The sequence below is a fragment of the Tachypleus tridentatus genome, chromosome 13 (genome assembly GCF_004210375.1).
Source record: "Tachypleus tridentatus isolate NWPU-2018 chromosome 13, ASM421037v1, whole genome shotgun sequence".
NCBI classification, from domain to species: Eukaryota; Metazoa; Arthropoda; class Merostomata; order Xiphosura; family Limulidae; genus Tachypleus; species Tachypleus tridentatus.
In genome coordinates, this window is record NC_134837.1 from 86,179,606 (window position 1) to 86,198,412 (window position 18,807).

The 18,807-nt window shown below is 32.0% G+C and overlaps 1 protein-coding gene across 11 annotated transcripts in view; it reads right to left on the reverse strand.

The window, feature by feature from the left end:
* LOC143239697 (protein Gawky-like) overlaps positions 1 to 18,807 on the reverse strand; it is an 82,848-nt gene continuing 64,041 nt past the window's right edge. For 8 of the 11 annotated variants that reach the window (XM_076481072.1, XM_076481079.1, XM_076481078.1 and 5 more), the window contains 3 exons: positions 12,610 to 12,806; positions 10,175 to 10,224; positions 1 to 8,559 (listed from right to left, as the gene is read on the reverse strand). In XM_076481072.1, the coding sequence (XP_076337187.1) occupies positions 8,056 to 8,559; positions 10,175 to 10,224; positions 12,610 to 12,806 (751 nt within the window). In that variant the 3' untranslated portion in view covers positions 1 to 8,055. The remainder of the gene's footprint in view (positions 8,560 to 10,174; positions 10,225 to 12,609; positions 12,807 to 18,807) is intronic. The other 3 variants (XR_013021317.1, XR_013021318.1, XM_076481076.1) reach the window with 3 other exon arrangements.

The window sequence follows — 18,807 nt, forward strand, 5'->3', positions numbered from 1 at the left end:
TTACGATAAACACAAACTTTATTGAATGCCAAACTGCTAGAGCATTATACAAAATCAACCTTTTTCATATACAACTGTTCCTATGCAAAGTACATGCAGCAGTAAAAATCTGAGACTTCTTCAGAAGGCTCCTTCACAACAATATCAGAATACACATACTGCAATTTCAGTTTGTCCTGGAAGTTTCATACATTTCAGCTGTAACTAACAAGGAACCTTATTGCCGTTATTTCAAATGGTTAAATTAAAATGTAAATAAGGCTTTTGACATAACCGCTACCCGTACTATTCATGACATAAATACACTTTTCTTCACATTTCCTGGGCTAATATATTTACTAATTTGAGTTAGCTCTTTTTATCTTTTAAATATTATCATTAATGTATACAAGTTGAACACACACACAGAAAAAAACATGAACAACGATTATAATACAAGTACCGATGTCATCTTACATGTAGTGACATAACTGTCTATGATTAAATCATAAAATATATTCAATTTGGAAAATATCACCTTCCTATTACACTGACAATGACTCGCATGAAATATTTTTATTCACTGTACCTCTAAAATAGTAAAGTATAGCAAGTCATAAAATAATTACCAAACCTCCAACATATTGGACCAATATACATCTTACTTAATCAAAATACCTTTCTCTGCACAAACCTACACCTTCTCTGAACTTACATACTCGGACTTCTCCCGTACTAAAGATATTAAGTACGCAAACAGATTGTCTGCCAAATATCTTTTTTAAATGTCGTTTCTCTCCATAGACACATATGCATACAAATGTGTTAATATATATATTACGTACACTCACACACAGGCGCGCATCAAATACTTACAAATGTCCCACACTTTTTAAACTAATTAAATGTTCTTAAAAATAACATACTGAGCAAAGGTAAAAGATCACGTCGATTTCATACACTATTTGGCTCAGCAGGAATAGTTCAACATGAAGCAGTCATTTATCAAACTTTCAAATACTGTATGGTAATTTGTAAGGTCAAATACAAATTTACACGTGAAATGCAATGGAATCATAGTGCGTCTAGACATATTTAAGTTAAAGCTATTTCAACCAGGTACATAGAACTTAACAAATTTATTAAACAATTTCTACTTCAGACCAAATCATGATCGTTGCCGAAAGAAAATAGGCTTTTAAAAAAAAAATTTCAGAAACAATTAATGACCGCTTCTGAAAAAGAATAGTTTTGAAAAAGGCACGACAATAAGATTTCAGCCTGTTTTCATAGCTAACAAAAGAATCTTGACAGTTTTTGTACCGGTCCCTATTTATTCAGACAGATGGAAAATCTTTAAAATACTTGTCAGTAAATTCACCGATGAAACAATTTCAGAAATATATAGCGTGGAAGTAGTATATTCTGATATACTAGACTATTAACTGTTACATTTATACAAGTTTTTCTGCAAAAAATGCTATAATGTTGAAAGAATACGAATCTTCATATAGAACCAAACAGAGACCATAAGTATAGAGAATACAAAACGTTAAGTATGACGTATACAGAACCAGAGACCATGGGTATAGAGAATACAGAGCGTTAAATATGACGTATCGCATACTACGACTTAGCCATTTTGGCACATTTTTCACTAGGTGCAACCACCCATAAAAGACCGTGTCTTTTCTACTGCTTTCATAAATCACTTGTAAATGTAACTAGCAATCATTTCAAATACACTAACCTGTCCGATTTCATACACCCAAACTACATAAGCGCAGGTTAAAAAACGAAAACACTTTTTATTACAGTTACTGTAATAAATTTGACAGTAATATATAGCCGAAAATTTATCATGTTTTCACTGCCAGAAGTTATGCACATATTTAAATGACTGTTGATAGTTTAAGACCACAGAATACTTTTCGTTTCGCCAGAAAACATGATTGTCAGGTTATACATATCTCAATCTCTCTGTTTCACCCACACACACTACCTTACTGTTCTTAAAACGCTCAACTTACTAATTCCATAACACTTCATAATTGGTTTATATAAAATTTTTGACTGAAAACTTAATGTAACTTCTAACGTAAATAAAAGATATATTTCAACAAGAAAGAACATGGTACATTAGCTTTAGAAAAATTGAATATCTTTATGACAAAACAAACGCTATAAACAGTACAACAGGTTAAAATAACAGTAAACGTTTAATTTTCATTCAGTAATATTACACGTATATTAATACTTGTTTAAGGAAAGACATTCCTAGTTTAGTATAATTACAGGTAAAAACAAAACTAACAAAATGTGTGATCTATTCAGACTAATACTAATCAAGCATTGGTTCAGATTTATTCCTGAAGAAGTGACCCAAGCGTTATTTAAAAGTTTAACTTATTTTCTGACTAAATAAAAGTGAAACATTTTGTTAAACACAACATGCTTCGTTATTGAAGTAACAAGTTAGTTTTGTTACAAATCAAATATAACCGATAACTGAAATTAAAGCTCTCGTTTTATATAACAAATTGTCATTTAAATCGATGCAGAAAAAGACTATCACAATATTTCCATACAAATACATTTTAATGCCTTTTTCAAAGAATCTTACAATTTATAAAACAAACATACATCACATAGAAACCGTGGAAATATCCGACTCTAACCAAACGTTGGGCGACATTCTTGCGGGTAGCGTGACAACAAAACCCATCAACACAACGACGGAAAGAACAGTTACAAACAGAAAACCAATCAGCATAACAATGAAAGGAACAGTTTGTTGATAAAGATTTATCAATAATTTAAAAATCAAAAGATATGAAATACACAGAAGTTAGAGATACTGCAATATTATACAACCATTTTTCTAAAAATGAAACACACGCAACCTTAAGTAAAAGCAGTGCAAAATTCATTGATATTTAGTTCATTTTATTCAAATACAGTAACCGCCTTCTTTAAGGCTGAAGATATATAATCATACATTTACAACACAACTGTTTTAAACAATGCCACACATGCAAAGAAGGTTATAATGACCACTTTTCCTAACAAATAAAACCTTACACTATTGTAAGTACACAATTGATACCCAAAATTTATAAAATGATTATGAAATCATTTTAATGCCTTGACTTATTGGTAAGGAAATGATAAACTATTGGCTATTCTTATACCATTTTACATTTACACATTTCATGTAATTTGTGTAAAAGAGACCCCCCTTGTGTTATTTACTATCATGAGGTTTTATATCGTTTCTTTACACAAGAACAAAAATTGTCGAGAATTCTTGTCTGGTTAAGTTATCTTTACAGCAACCTAATATTTTTTATGTTAAAATCTTTCCAATTTAAAGAATCGTTGATAACAGATTATTTTTTAGGCTTAATCTGTACAAGTCACCTTTCCAGATATTTCCATCTTACCTAATTCTGATGTCTTCCTTTCTGTTTAGAGCTCAACGTTTGCTTGTCCATGAAACTCGTTTATTACTTTTAACCTGACACTCTAACAGTCTTTAATACCTTTATAGGCCAACCTAAAACAACTACGAAAGGCAACTTCTTGGTAATTCCATTTCGGTAACAATAACATTACAAACTGTAAAAGAATAGCAAACAATACAGAACCTTTTTTTAGAACAGGTGATCTGGTCTTAATTCCAACCTTTAAAAAATATTAAACTCTTATTAAATACATTTTTGCATTTGAAAAAACAACCAACCAAAAATACACTAAAGGAAAGTATTTCACTTTAAAGTATATACAATTAATAAAAGAAAACATTAAGTAAATATTTTACTTTGAAGCACTTATACTGTGATAATTTTATTACGAAAATAACAAGATGCTAAAAATAAAATAACACTCTGAAAATAACCAAGAATAATTTTTTCATTAAAACCAAAAGTGACAAAACTAGTGTAACACCATTAATTTACAAAAAAAAAAGTTAATTGAAACAGAACAATTTTCTAGAAACGAATTTATCCAAATATAACATAAGCATCCTACAAAAATATCATATATGCTATAACTTATAACTTTCATAAATATCTATAAATCATCTACTTAAGATGGACTGGGAAGACAGTATCAATTCAAGATCAAAGAGAATTAGCTAATTTTGATTACCTTTATCCACATACAATCCTACAGGAAACGTTACAGGCTTTTTATGTGCTTCCATGTATACAACATATGTACTTTTAAACTATTTTAAGTAAAATAAATGTTTTTGTACAACTAAAATGCATGATTTTCATATAATAAAATAAAAAAAGAAGCTTGTTAATAGCAACTTGTTTAAATTTAGTTAATTGGTTATGCATATTAATTTAGAATTAAACTTGGATATTTTAACAAAACAGATTATTTTTGCAAAGCATATTGGACTTCTGGTAAATTAATTTTATAATTACTTTTTTACACCTTAACTGTTTCATAACTTTGGTCCACCAGTTTTTTTTAACAACTACTGGCTGGATAGCTAGAAGATTTGAAGCCACTCAATTTTTTTCAGAATTCAAGGATTTTTTTTTTCACAAACAAACATTAAGAGTATATACGTGTGTGTGTATCTAATTCTAAAACCCTTCTAAGAAACACTAACCTTAACTTTAGACAATGAAAATATTCAAAAACCACCACCAAATATGAAAAGTCTACACCTAAAATATAACACTGTATTTTTAATCTAAGAATAACTTGTTATGAATATTGAGTATAAGAGACAAGATTAATTCATTGTTCTATACCTCAATCATGTGGAACTTACTAGAAATTGAGTGAAGACAACCCCACTCTTGGCACAGAGCTTGTAAGCATTACAACCAGTAAAATAGGTTCTACACTGAACACAAACCTAAACAGCAGTTGTCACTGTCAAGATAATCAACACCAAAATCTGTCCAGTTATACAATCTCAGGATCTAATACATAGATCACTAATTTAAACAAAAAACAGAATTAAACCCTCAACTTATTATGGAGCCCATCTGTATCAACAGAAGATTAGAGAAACTAATTTAACTGTTTAGTTTGTGTTTCCTACTGATCAAGAGAAGTTGTACAACATAACATTTATCATTTGCACAAACATTTTTACTACATATGTACAATATACAATTATTTATGTATATATATATATATATTTGTGGTAAGCTATTTATTTACATACCACAGAAACAGATAAAGCATGACATTCAATATATTTAAGCACAAACTGTCACTAATGGCAGTACTGAGTAACAACCTTATTGACAAGTTATTTCAGAGAAACAGAATTTAGTATTATACAGGAACATTAAGAGGAGCCAGTTTCCTCTACACAATCGTAACAGATGAACTAGCACCATGTATTCTTACAAGAGAACCCGACTGCATGGTATTTAGAAGGTTACCTTTTGTCCTATTTTCTGACTGATTGAGTGAAGACATAAGAACCTTCTAGATATGAAAGAAGACTGGACGGTCAGGCTCAAACTTCAAACTACAAAGTGACACCCTGCTACTGTCTTATGGTAGATAGGTTATAGCAATAAGGCATGGAAGTAAGTGTTCTGAGCTTCCAGCATTAAAATGCACCAGGTTGAGATCAGATAAAGTTCCTTCTCCACATAGTCTGGAACTTCAATAATATTTAATCCCAGGTTGTAATATTTTAAGTAAATCTGATTTATTTTTTTTAACCTATCAATTATCAATATATTACTAGCACATTTTTGGAAAACACAAGTGTTAGAAGAAAGCTCAAAAACTCAGTTTTTGCCTGTAAACACTATTTGAAAACAACTACATAACAGCCACTAAATATGAATATCCATGTAATTATTTTTCATATGTAACAATGAACAAACAATATTATAATTCTAAGTACATTAAGCAGAAATCAGTGTTTGTTTCTAATTTAGTATTTTCTGAAAACAATACATTAACCATATGCCTCCTGCCTAGGTGGTCCACTGACGTGCATAGATTACTGTAATATATGGTCAACAGAAAATGACAGCCATACACACATACTATCTGTACAGAGTTTAATACACAAAAATAAATACCAGAAAACCTACCACAATTCTCAGAAAAACAAAAACAAAGACACTACATAGTATACTTAAATATATTTTGTAATTAAAGGAACAAAATTATTTGTGTAATCTATGTTCTTTAAATAAGTAATGATTCTGAGCCTTGTAATAACACATTGCAACATCAAATTAACCATTCTGTCTATAGTACAGTTGTGGAATGCAAAAGTAATAGTTTACATAAATGGATGAACAATAAAAAACCATAACAACCTATGCAATCTCATTAGGCAAATATAATTTGTACCAAAGGAAATACTGTGTTTTGTGTTGTGTCACAGGTTAAGGCCTTGTATCAGAATCCCGTGGGAACAAAGCTGCCTCAAAAATGTTATGGTTAAAAAATAAAAGGAACTTTGAAAATACACTTACTTATAGCCTATATAAAATACTTTTATAGCACTATTAAACTGCACAGTAACACTTTTTCTTCCATTTTTATAAAATGTTGCTAAAGTATGATGAGTTTGATCTTAGCGTGTCAAGCAACAGTGCTAGAAAAAACAAAACAAAAAACAACAGGGTTAGCAATTATAGGCAATAAAATCTAACACCACTAATCCTCACCTATCATAAGGACACTAACATCTGAAACTCCAAATTATTCATGACTGTATCACACAGTAATGCATAGTGAAATGTTGCTTCTCTATGTTACCACAGGTTTGTCACGTCTTCATTCTTCAGTGTTCTAAACTTCCACTCATTTCCTCTTCCCTCTTCCCACCCAAAATATTAATCATTTATTAGGTACAAGCAACATTATGAAATATGATTAACTACAATCACTTAATACAATAGTCCACACAAAAGTCAATTTCATTACTATTATTATTACCATCAGTCAAGAGATGACTGCAGAGATACATAACAGAACATTTAACTGACCAAGAGTGTGATCTGATGACTGTCTACAACAATTAAATGTTTTTAATCTTGTAGTAGAGAAAAATTAAAATATTTTAATTTTTTACCATAATGTATCTTACTCATGTGCATATGGACAAACTTTCATAATCTTTAGATCCTCTTTTGACAACCAATGCTTAGAACTCAACATCATTAACTAGCTGGTTACAGCAATCTTTTAATCAATGAATAATCTGCAAGATACTAACTGGAAACCCTCACAGTATACATTTTAAAATATATTCTGTTATTATATGACTTTACAAAACCCAGTTCATTAAAACTGACACACAAGAAAATCACTAAATGCAACAAAACTTAAATTCACCAACCTCCAGTGAGAGCTGCAACATTTGGGTTATTTTGGCTAACCGTACATTGCTGAGATGTATGCACTGATTGTAAAGTTTAGTATCAGTATAACAAATTTCATAATCCAGTGATATGGCAGATAATATTCAGTTAAGGCTTTCTGTATATATATATCTGGCACTTCAAATACTGGAGACTGAGCTTCAATACTATACAAACACGTACATTGTACAGATCATTAGTAACACAGCTGAGCATAATTTAGGAGTTGAGGAAGTGGAAGCTAAGTAGAAAGAAAAAAAAAAAAGCACATACACAAGTCAAAATAATATTGTAAAAATATCACACACTTGTATGAACTTTGTGTTCCAACACATCACTAGATCAGATAATGCAATGGAAAAAGCTTTTATATATAATTTTATTCAGCCAATAATTGACAGTTCAGTTATCACACAAACATATGACTTCTGGGAAGCCTGAAAATATCTTAATTACTTATAACTATATGAGTGTTAATAACCTTTAGGTACACACATTCATTTTAGACATTTGCACAATAATCTGCATCACAAAAGACAAACCAAGATATAGTTGGCATTACCACTTCTACTCTACAATGAATGCATGTCAACATTTTTGTTAATATATTTATACAGATAAAGATATATCATCTACACTGGAAGATCACCCATAACAATTTGTGACTGGACGTTTCATGGTCCTGAAACCAGATTAGACTTACAAGTTACATGGACTCGCTACCCAGCAAATCTCCAGGTAAGAATGAGTTCAACAAGGAACGTGCATTTTGATCTCTCTCACTCACAAAAGGAGTGCTCCATAGGCTGCCACCACTGCCAGGAAATGCCCACAGATGGGAAGAGGCTGGGCTATTCCATGCATTAGACTCTAGCCTGCTACTACCTCCACCTCCACTGAAAGGATAAGAACTATTGCTGCTACGAAAGCCAGGAGTTGAGGTGCTAACAGTACCTGAAGGCTGACTACTTGCCCATACCATCCCACTTGAACTGGCAAGTTGCAAGTACTGCTGCACTTCAGCCTCACTTGGGATGTCAGCCAGTATGGTGGTGTTGCCCAGAACACAGTTGTTTAGAGCTGACTGAGCCTTTGCTGCTTCTTCTCGAGTAGAATAGCGTACCAGAGCTATACCATGGTTCAGAAGCAGATGAAAGAGTTGAAGGGGGCCATGTTGCATACACAATGTCCTCAAAGTTGAACCATCAATCTATCAAGAAAGCAAACTTAATTTATGCATTGACATTTATGATTACATACATTGGAAAAAGAATAACTGAACATAATAGCACAACTGAAAAAAACTATATCTGGCACTAGAAATACTCACCACTATTACCAGAACAGCAAATTAGTTTACTCAATATAAATTTTTAATTCATGAACTATTTCTAAAGCAGTTCACATCGACATGAATTACTTCACTTGGAAAGTTCATTATTCTCTTAGTGGATTATTATGATCTTGTGACTCCAGTGACCATCAGTTTCAATATTATATCTTTTGGTATGTTTTATGTACCTTAATGAAATATTTCAAGCTTTTAAAACATTGTCTTTTGAATATAAAAAAATTCAGTATTTTTAATTAAATATTTTTTGGTGAATGTTTGAAGTGAAAATGCTGACTGCTCCAAGTGCAAAGTAATTTTCATGTTAAGATAAAAAATACTTTTCTTCATCACAAATGTCTCAAACTTTGAGTTATCTCCAAAACGTTCTAAGTAAATTTCAAAGGTTTTTTTTTTTTTTTATCAGTAACATTTTATATTTTATGTTATTAACCATTGTAAAGAAACATAAAATAAATCTAAATTACTTTTTCTTTCCAGAATGATTCCAAACTAACATGAAACCACATTTGTTAATCTTAAAAAGCTTTAAAGTCACAGCATTATACACACCTGTTTATACTTAAATTTTATTGTTCTGAGTTACAAGTTGCTCTATGAAAATACATAATGCACAATGCATACCACATGAAATTTAAATGTTCATTTTACTTAATACAACTATCGAACCTAAAAAATTTGTAATCTTTACATTTTAGTTACTTTTACAAACAATAAAAAAAGAATACAAACAAAAACAAACAATATAGTATTTCACGGACATTCCTTTTTTTTCCTGTTGATTGCTGACAATTACTTTTTTATACTGATAGCACCAATACATAATTTATTTAATTAAATAATGCACCAAAAATACAGAACAAGAACATGCAAAAAGTAGACAAAGTCCAACAACTATCACAATTTTTCTGGATTTCTAACTGTGTGACAAAAGCGATTAAGAATGTAGCTAAGCTCTTTAATGTGTTTAATATGGAAATGAAGTTTGAATTGGACACAAAATAGACAATTCCCTGTACAAAAAACAAAGTAATATAATACGTCATTTAGCAGATTAAAACTCTAGCTTCATACTGGTTGTAAAAACAGAATATTAAACACCAGAGAGAAACATTGGCAATTTCTGAGAAACTGTGACGAGTATGATAAGAGGATTTCAATTTTCTAGTTTATGGCTTTGTATGCAATTAAAATTGAAGACAATACAAATTATGCTTTGCATGAGTGGTGATATTATCATAAATTACATTAAGTTTAACACTTCTTAGATTTATACTTTAATAGTAATATAATATTAAAACTTAAATTATTAACTAGATTTTGAAGCCAAGCTTATTTGTACATCCTGATAAATAAGTACTTTAATTAAATTTTGAATGTAACTCAGTAAAACCTCATGACATGTGCAGAAAAGGACATCAATACAGAAAGATGAATAAAAACAAAGCCTTATCAAAATACAAAAAATTATTACCTGGGGTGTTAGGTTTTTCAGAATGAGTGAGGAATTTTGTTTGTCCCATCCTATCAAACAAAATACTTCAATTACTATTGAAACACACAATCCTGTCTTATTTCTTTAAAATGTTTTATACATATTACACACACACACACACACACACACATCAACATTCTTACTGGTTGTAGTAATTTCCAAAACCTTCAACTTAAACATAAAACATATTCTACATTTTAATAATTTAACTTATTATACAAAACAAAAGATATTTTGTACCTGTTTCACCTCTACAAAACTTACAACCTTCAAGATAATACAAAACAAATGAAAATTAAAAATACAGTAGGATCAGCACATTTCCCTAATGACTCTCAAAATGTTTCAGGAAAAATATTAATCTTCACAAGTTACTAAACTCTCACCACATTACCAATACATTTTCTAACATTAACTCTCTCAACACAAGCTCCATGCAGCTTCTATGTAGTTGTTTATAAACTTAAAGTTGTTTAATACATCAAACTTCCTATACAGTGCATGTGCGTCCATGTCTTTACAAAATTTTGTAGTCTAAGTTAACGCAAACCTTCCAAATACAAAAAATCATACCTTTTTTAGTGAAGTATTTTCAATAAATTGAAATAAAGATTTTTCAACGACTATACTGAATATTTCTATTAAATAAGTCTGTGTGCAAAGTAATTTGTATGTTCAGATTAAAAATACTCTTCCTCATCTCAAAAATCTCAAACTTCCTTTGTATAATATCTTAAACCTTTTAGATACATTTCAAATGATTTTTTGTTTTCAGTAAAACTTGATAATCTAACTTATTTTCTCCACCCACCATAAACTTTTTCCTTTCTAAAATTATTTCAAATCATAACATAAGACTATATTTGTTTATCCTAAGCAGGTTTAAGCTCGTAACAGTAAACATCTATTTATAATTAAATTTTATTATTTTACTGCCCTTTGAATTGTGCTTATATACTGAGACATTACAAGCTGTAAATCATTTAGAGCATCATTAATTATTTTACCTAAACTAATTACACCTAAAAAGATCCCTACTTTTACATTTTAGTTACTCTTTTATAATAATATATAAAGAATAAACAGGAAAAACAAGAAATAAAGCACTTACCCAAACTTTTTTCTTGCTATTGATTGTTCGTGAATTTTTTTTTAATATTAATGGTAGTATTTTATTTAATTAAGTAATGCATCAAAGAACAGACTATTAACTTACAAAAAGCAGACAATTTCCTCTAACAACCACACTTTTTCTGGCTTTTTATCTATGTAACAAGATTCATTACAAATTCATCCAAGCTAGCTGCAGTGATTCACAAGAAATGGTTGTATTATAAGTGAAAATGAAGCTTTGATATTCAGAACATAATGTAATACACAATGCACCATTTGTCAGATGAAAACCTTACCACTCTACAAGTAATAAATAATATATAATTAAATGTAAGAGAGAACTATTAACAAATCCTGAGAGGATGTAATGATAGGTGTTGCCAGGATGGGTCTGATCTTTTATTTGACAACTCAGTAACCAAACAAAATCGAAAGCTATAAAAATTATAGTTTGTCTGAGCAATGACAATTTTAAATTTGTTTAATTTCACACTTTTTCAAGTGATGATGGATAAAGTAAGAGAGACAAGATGCCTAGAGAAAGTGTGTTACACTAAGGGAGATTCATAATTTTTGAAAATATTTTCTTGTAGAATTAAGAACTTAAAACTTGTACACTTTTAAAATATGGATTATTACTGAATATTTCATGCTATACTAACTGGTATAACAAACAAAAAGTAGTTTAATAGAATTCTGAATGTAACACAAACTTTGTCATGTACAGGAAAGGATAACTAGGACAATAGGGTTAATACATGTCTTACCAGATAAACTAATGTTTTAACATACACTCAAAGTTACTGTTTACTTCTTAATTTATGAACATAATATTTGTGAAAAATGCTTTCAGTCCTAAACAGATGTTCACATAGTACACAATAATTTAATGGTAAATCATACTTCACTTTCAATTCTGAAAACTTTTAAATTCACAAGATGATGTACCACCTCTAAGTTTTAGTTAAAACTAGGGGTGAAGTAATCAGAACATTGGAGGTACTTACATAATTGCACCTTTGTCCATGAGTTTATCACTAGATAATCTTACCTTAATCTTATGGGGACTTTCCAAGCAATCAGGAATGACCCCTGGGTATGTCATTGTTTAAAACAAACAGAATTTAGCAACATAAGTGGTATTAAAATAATTCTGAGCTTTACAAGTTCACTGGCATTATTAAACAGTACTGCCAAATTTTATTCCTAATAATTACACAAATGAAAACAATCATACTAGTCACCTACATTCATAATCACATATTTTTGTTGTTATTACAGGAAATTAATAATACAATCACCTGAGGAAGAACTTGGACCCCAGCTCTGACGACTTCCACCATGTGTAGAGTTAAATGAACTTCCCAAGCATTTGCCATGAGAACTAAGGCCAGGAGGTGGACCCCGAGTCTTAAAAGTTGGTGCTCCCCAAACATCAGACCCTGAACCCAAAGCACCCCAACCAGACTTCAAGTTAGCTTGCTTGTTGGAGCTGGAACTGTTAAGATATAATGATGTATTTCTTGTATTTGGCAAACTGCAATCAAATATAGCTGGTATAATAAAAAGGACCATGTGTTTAATATTAATTGTTTGAGTGACGTTGCTTTAAGTGCACATAAATTTTTTGTGAATTATACATCATACTCACATTCAATTTCCAGAGGTGTATGGCAAATTAGCAGTTAATGGGTTAAGACTTTTGTTAAAAACAAGATTAAAAATGTCAAGCTTTTAAATTTTTTGAGAATTAGGGGCTCCTCCTTAGCATTATTTTGACAATGAATTCTGCTGAGCAAACTTACTTTACATATCTAAATTATAGTTCGTAGTAAACTACTATAACAATTCAATTAAAATAAATATATTCAGTAGAAATATACATAATTCTCACAAACACAAGGTAGTCAAAACCTATTTTTTCTATTTTAAAATTTTATAATTAAATAATTAAGAAAATACAATGATGTAGCTTTTAACATCTTGAGCTGCGAATAGTGTTACCTCATGCAAGAAAAGACTCAATGTACTGCATGGGTTGTAGAGACCAAATCAATAACTGTTGCAGCAATAATTATAGATGCCAGAAAATTAGCATAGTACAGGTATGTTAAGGACAGCAAGTTCCACAAAACTTAAAGACCAAGGTAACACATTTAACAGCCACTGTAACTGTGAATATGTTGCAGCAAACATGGACTGAAGCCACATACTGGTTAGACTTGCTGAGAGCCCTTTAATAGTGTACACATACTGAAGTCTACTAACATGTCAATAAACACTAATTTGGGTTAGAAGATGTTGAAAATGATATGGTTATTTCGTCAGTTAGTTAATCATTAAATTTTAAATTCCGAAAGAAATTATTGATCACCCTGTAAGTTAATTATTTTAATTATCTTATGTATATCTGAATGACACTATCCAAAAAAAACTACCTTTTCCTAAAAAAAGAAAATGACCTTCAAAACCGATATTAAATCAGAAACCTTAATGACAATTCTTATGTTATCAGGGCTTACATTAATGACTCTGCAGTAGGTAGAAAATAATTTTGGACAATTAGAACTTGTGTTATCTGCCAAAAAAAGTAGATAACTGTCAGAGTTTGAATGTTTGTAATGAAATTTAATAATATACTTCCTGATTTTTGTTTTTTACTCTTTCACTTCATACCTAAGGGTTTGCTCCATAAAAACACAATTATAGTGTTCAGAGCACATGTAACAGACATCTAATATTCATCTACTACACTACATAAACAATTGGGAAACAACACTTTCTGCCCAGGAACAAGTAAAAATTTTATCCCTAAAGTAAATGGAAAAGACCTATTTTTCTCTTCAAACTTTGCTTTTGTGACCTGGGTAATGAAATTTTCAAATTTACCCATTTTCTAGAACATTCCAGGTAGATTCAGTGCTGAGAAGCTGACAGAGAATGTTCTTGAACTTACAAAAATTTTCTAGAATGTTGTAGAACTTGAGAATTTTCAAGAACCTTTTAGAATTTTCTGGAACTTTCCATAGTAATATATATATATATATATATATATATATATATATATATATATATAGGGGTTCACCATGCCAATTTAGTTAACTATCTAAGTGAACACACAGACCTATCTCAGTTTATAAGAGATGGCATCAAGAAGCTGCAAGCATTCTGCTATGTATGTAGCCAATTTACCAAGACAAGATTGAAAACGTACTCAGTGACAGCACCTACTAAAATGTGTGAAGCCTACAAGGCATATTTCAGGCATGCCTGTCAGGGACCAAGGCAAACCCTGAGCACCTCATTTTACCTGCAAGCACTGCAAAAAAACTCTAAGGTAAGATGGACAATTTTTGTTTGCTTGAATAGTAAGATTTTATATTATACAAATTTTAGACCTTTTAAAATTCAGTAAACCTCAAAGAGGAATACAACAGCTTCAAGACCCTGCCAGAAGTCTAAGTAAAATGAATGTGGCTGAGAGATTATTGAAGGCTTCAAAATGGTGGCATTCCTGATGAGCCTCCAAGGAGACTTTACCAAGTTTCCTTGTTATCTTTGTCTTTGGGCCAGCAGGGACACTGCAGCACACTACAATAGGAAGCACTGGCCACAATTGACAAGTTCTTTGTGGGGAGGCACAATGTCAAGTGTAAGCCACTCGTGGACCTCCAGAAGGTGTTATTCCCACCACTGTACATTAAATTGGGTCTTATGAAACAACTTGTCACAGCTCTTGATAAGGAGTCTGCAGCCTTCAAGTACCTTTGCCTCAGGCAGCTTAGGGAAGAAGTCTCAAAGATCAAAGCTGGTGTCTTTGGACCACAAATAAAAGATCCTGGAGTGTACAGAATTCCCAAAGCAGCTCAGTAGAAAAGAAAAAAAGCTTGGGGCAGCTCTGTCGCAGTGATTCGAGGCTTCTTGGGCAATAACAAGGCCTAAAATTATGTGGAATTGGTTAAGGCTCTGGTGAAGAACTGCAGCAAAATGGGTTGCAGGATGTCCCTGAAAGTCCATATCCTTGACGCTCACCTTGATAAATTCAAGAACACGGGAGCATACTCAGAGGAGCAAGGCAAGTACTTCCACCAAGATATTCTGGACTTTGAACGCTGCTACCAAGGAGCGTATAACGAAAACATGATGGGAGACTATTTAGGGACTGATACTTGAAAGTGATTTACATTACAGTTGCAAATCTTGAAAAACTACTCGCTTCTAAACATTTGTATATAACTTTAGTATAAATACATGTAAATCTTGATTCATGTTGTTTTATTCAGGCCTTATGTAAATGAAAGTGTTCAAATGTACCCATTTTTGCATATAAAATAGGTTAATTTCTAAATTTCATTATCTAGGTCACAAGAGCAAAGTTTGAAGGGAATAATGGCCATTTTCTGTACTTTTACAATATAAGAAATTAAGAAATAACACATACTATCCAGAAACAAAATTTGTGCTACATAGTATTATTGGCTGGTAGTTCCTGTTTCACTCTCTACTTTAGCTTTTCAAAGGAACACCAGACATTTGTAAAAAAAACTAATGTCTAAGGGTAACAATAATATTGTTTATACTAGAAGCATCATATTAATCTGTGTAACATACAGAAGAAACAAATTGAATTCAACACCCCTATGACAACTGCTGCATTTTATTTAGTAATCTGCAAAATGTTTGAGCACAATACACTACACCTTTTTGTTGTAATCTGGCAAGAGAACAATAATTAAAAATAGTCCACTTTAAGCAATTTGTTTTTCCTGGTAAGTATGTCAGAAATGCTTTTATTTGTGCACTTCATTATATACAGCCTTAGCAATTCATAATAAAGGTTTAAGTGTTTTTTGAAATTAATTGTTACTGTTTAAAGTGCTTTTTGTCTTAATGTTCTATTAGGGTTTTAGACAATTCCATGCAATCCCTACTATGAACCACTAATGTAGTTCATGATTGATACAAAAATGAGAAAAGTTAACATTTTCTAGTGCCTTTCACTGTCTATGCACACACAAACACTCATGCATAGACTCCAACCTGTAGCCAAAGAGTGATGCATTCTGAGCCACTAGAATCACAAGAAGGTAAGTAACACCAAAGTGAACAAACCTTCTCCTCAACATCAAGAAGTCCAAAAGGCAACACTCCAGGATCAAAATGATAAGAAAATGTAGTCATACTTAACCTGAGTAAAGATAACTCATTTGGTCTGAAATTATGAGCACCTATCTTCACTCTCCAACTGAGTAAGCAATACAAATTACATTTGCCCTTGTAATTATGAGGAGTATGTGGAACAAACTGTGCTCAGCCAAGAGCCCAGGATGGGACCACTCTACACTTGGAAGTACGAGATGATGGACCATCTTCAATAAACAATATATTGAACCAATACTGGTAAAAAAAAAAGAAAAGAAAGGGGGGCCAAACCGACAGGCAAACATCAAATCTAAGCTGGTATTATGAGTAGACTCTCAATGTAGGCTGGTGCTTCCCCTACAGATATATGGAGAAAAATATTTAGGGACCCAGGTAGAGCTCTCATCTTTGCCCTTTTCTCCTAGTGTGAAGAAATACACTCAGACAGTCTGGGGGAAAAAGACTGTCCACCACCAAAGTGACTGTAAACTGGGTGTAGGAAGGACTCCCTAGCTCTACTAGTAGAATCAGGAGAAAAGACTCATGCATGTTGAGAACTCCTGAGGAACAGTACAATAGACAAACCTAGTTCTCTAAAATTACAAAAGCAAACCAACCACAATTTATTCAATCCAATGATTGAAAGGTACACTTTATGCTTTACTCATATTTCATTAATGTCAGTTCAGGAAAGTACTGTAATACCCCACCTGGTCAGCCTATAGGTAGTTTTATGGAAAACCTCATTTCTACAGAGCCTGTTTCAACCAAGATAAAGTATACTGAATTAGTGGTTGCTAGTTCAGAATTGGTAGAATAAAAAACACAAGTGAGTGGAATCTAGTGAAAGTAAGGAAAGGGAACCCAGAAAGGTGGGAATGTAAGTACTTACTGCTCTGTATAATGTAATAAAAGTGTTTAAGATACCTAAATGGGGATAGGAAAAAATTCACCCTTGAAGATGCAGCCAAATCATGCAAATAATGAGACAAAAAATTGGGGTAAATGTCCAAATACCAGTTCATACTGTCCTGTAACAGGCAAGTCCAGCAGACTGCTAAGGACACAGATATGTGACAACTCAGATTAGACATGATTCACAGAAGAGTAGTCACCTTCAAACAAAGAGCCAAGAATGAAAAGTTGTGTAGTATCTCTAAAGATATCAACGCAAGCAAGCAAGAAAACCTTCAAGACCCTCACTGAACAAAAGTACAATTAAAATATAATCAGCCACAGAAGTGTGAAATTTTTGTGTTTCCTCGTAGCAAAAACCCATCGAACTATCTGCTGCATCCACCAAGGAGAATTCAACCCCTGATTTGTGAAATATTTGATTAGATGAATCAGTGAATAGGATTTATCCCCTTTCTTGTCCTACAGTTTCTTCAGTAAAAAGAACTGGTTTGAGAATGTAGGTAAAAATGACAGAGAAGTCTGAAGAAAGAGCACAAACCACCATGTTTAGCAGTGTCTGTAGGTCAGTAGCAACTAAAAATAAACCTTCAGGTACAGGTGATATAAGACATGAGAATTAGGTCACATAAGTGTTGAGAAAGGGTATTTACCCTTAATATACTAGTTATGTAATGAATATTTTTTTTTGGGAAAAAAAAAGGAACTAAAAGAATTTGAAGAACCAGGAAAGTTATGGAGACTCAAAGAATATTTTGTTGCATGTATCACAAACTGTAGTTAATAAGGCAATTGTGGAAGATGCAAAAAACCCTGCCAAAGAGCCAGGTTATAAAACAAGTTATAGTTGGCAATTTTGACAGAATTGACTTCAACCTACTCTCAACTACATCATTACTTATGTGTGTGTCATTTCACTGATAAATGTCCATTGCAGGATTAAGGAAAGACTAAGATAGATACATGGCAACCTTACAAATTAATTCCTTATGAGTTATGCTTCAGCTTCTGGATAGCCGGGCATACCATGTCAGATGATGGATACCCCCACAGAGATGGCATAAAAAGAAGTGGAAGAGGTGATCGCTCCTGAGGGTACTACAGAAGCAGAAACCAAGGTATAGCTGCTGATCCAGCACGACCAATAAGCACCAAATAATGGGTGGAAATAAAGCACAATCAGTACCTTGTGTAATATAAGAACTGGAGGGGATGCCAAGAGTTGCAATCCCATCCAATCCAGATGAAATGTATTTATTGCCAAAGCCAGAAAGTGAAGCACTGGAGACTAAATTGCCAGTAGTTGGGCGTTCGAATAAGAGGCCAACATACTAATCAGAGTTCAAAATGAGGATCAATTAAACAGAACCTTATAATGTAGCATCTATTCTCTTGTGAAAATCTGTGTAGGTTGAGAGAATTGATCTGCTACCAGTCATTAT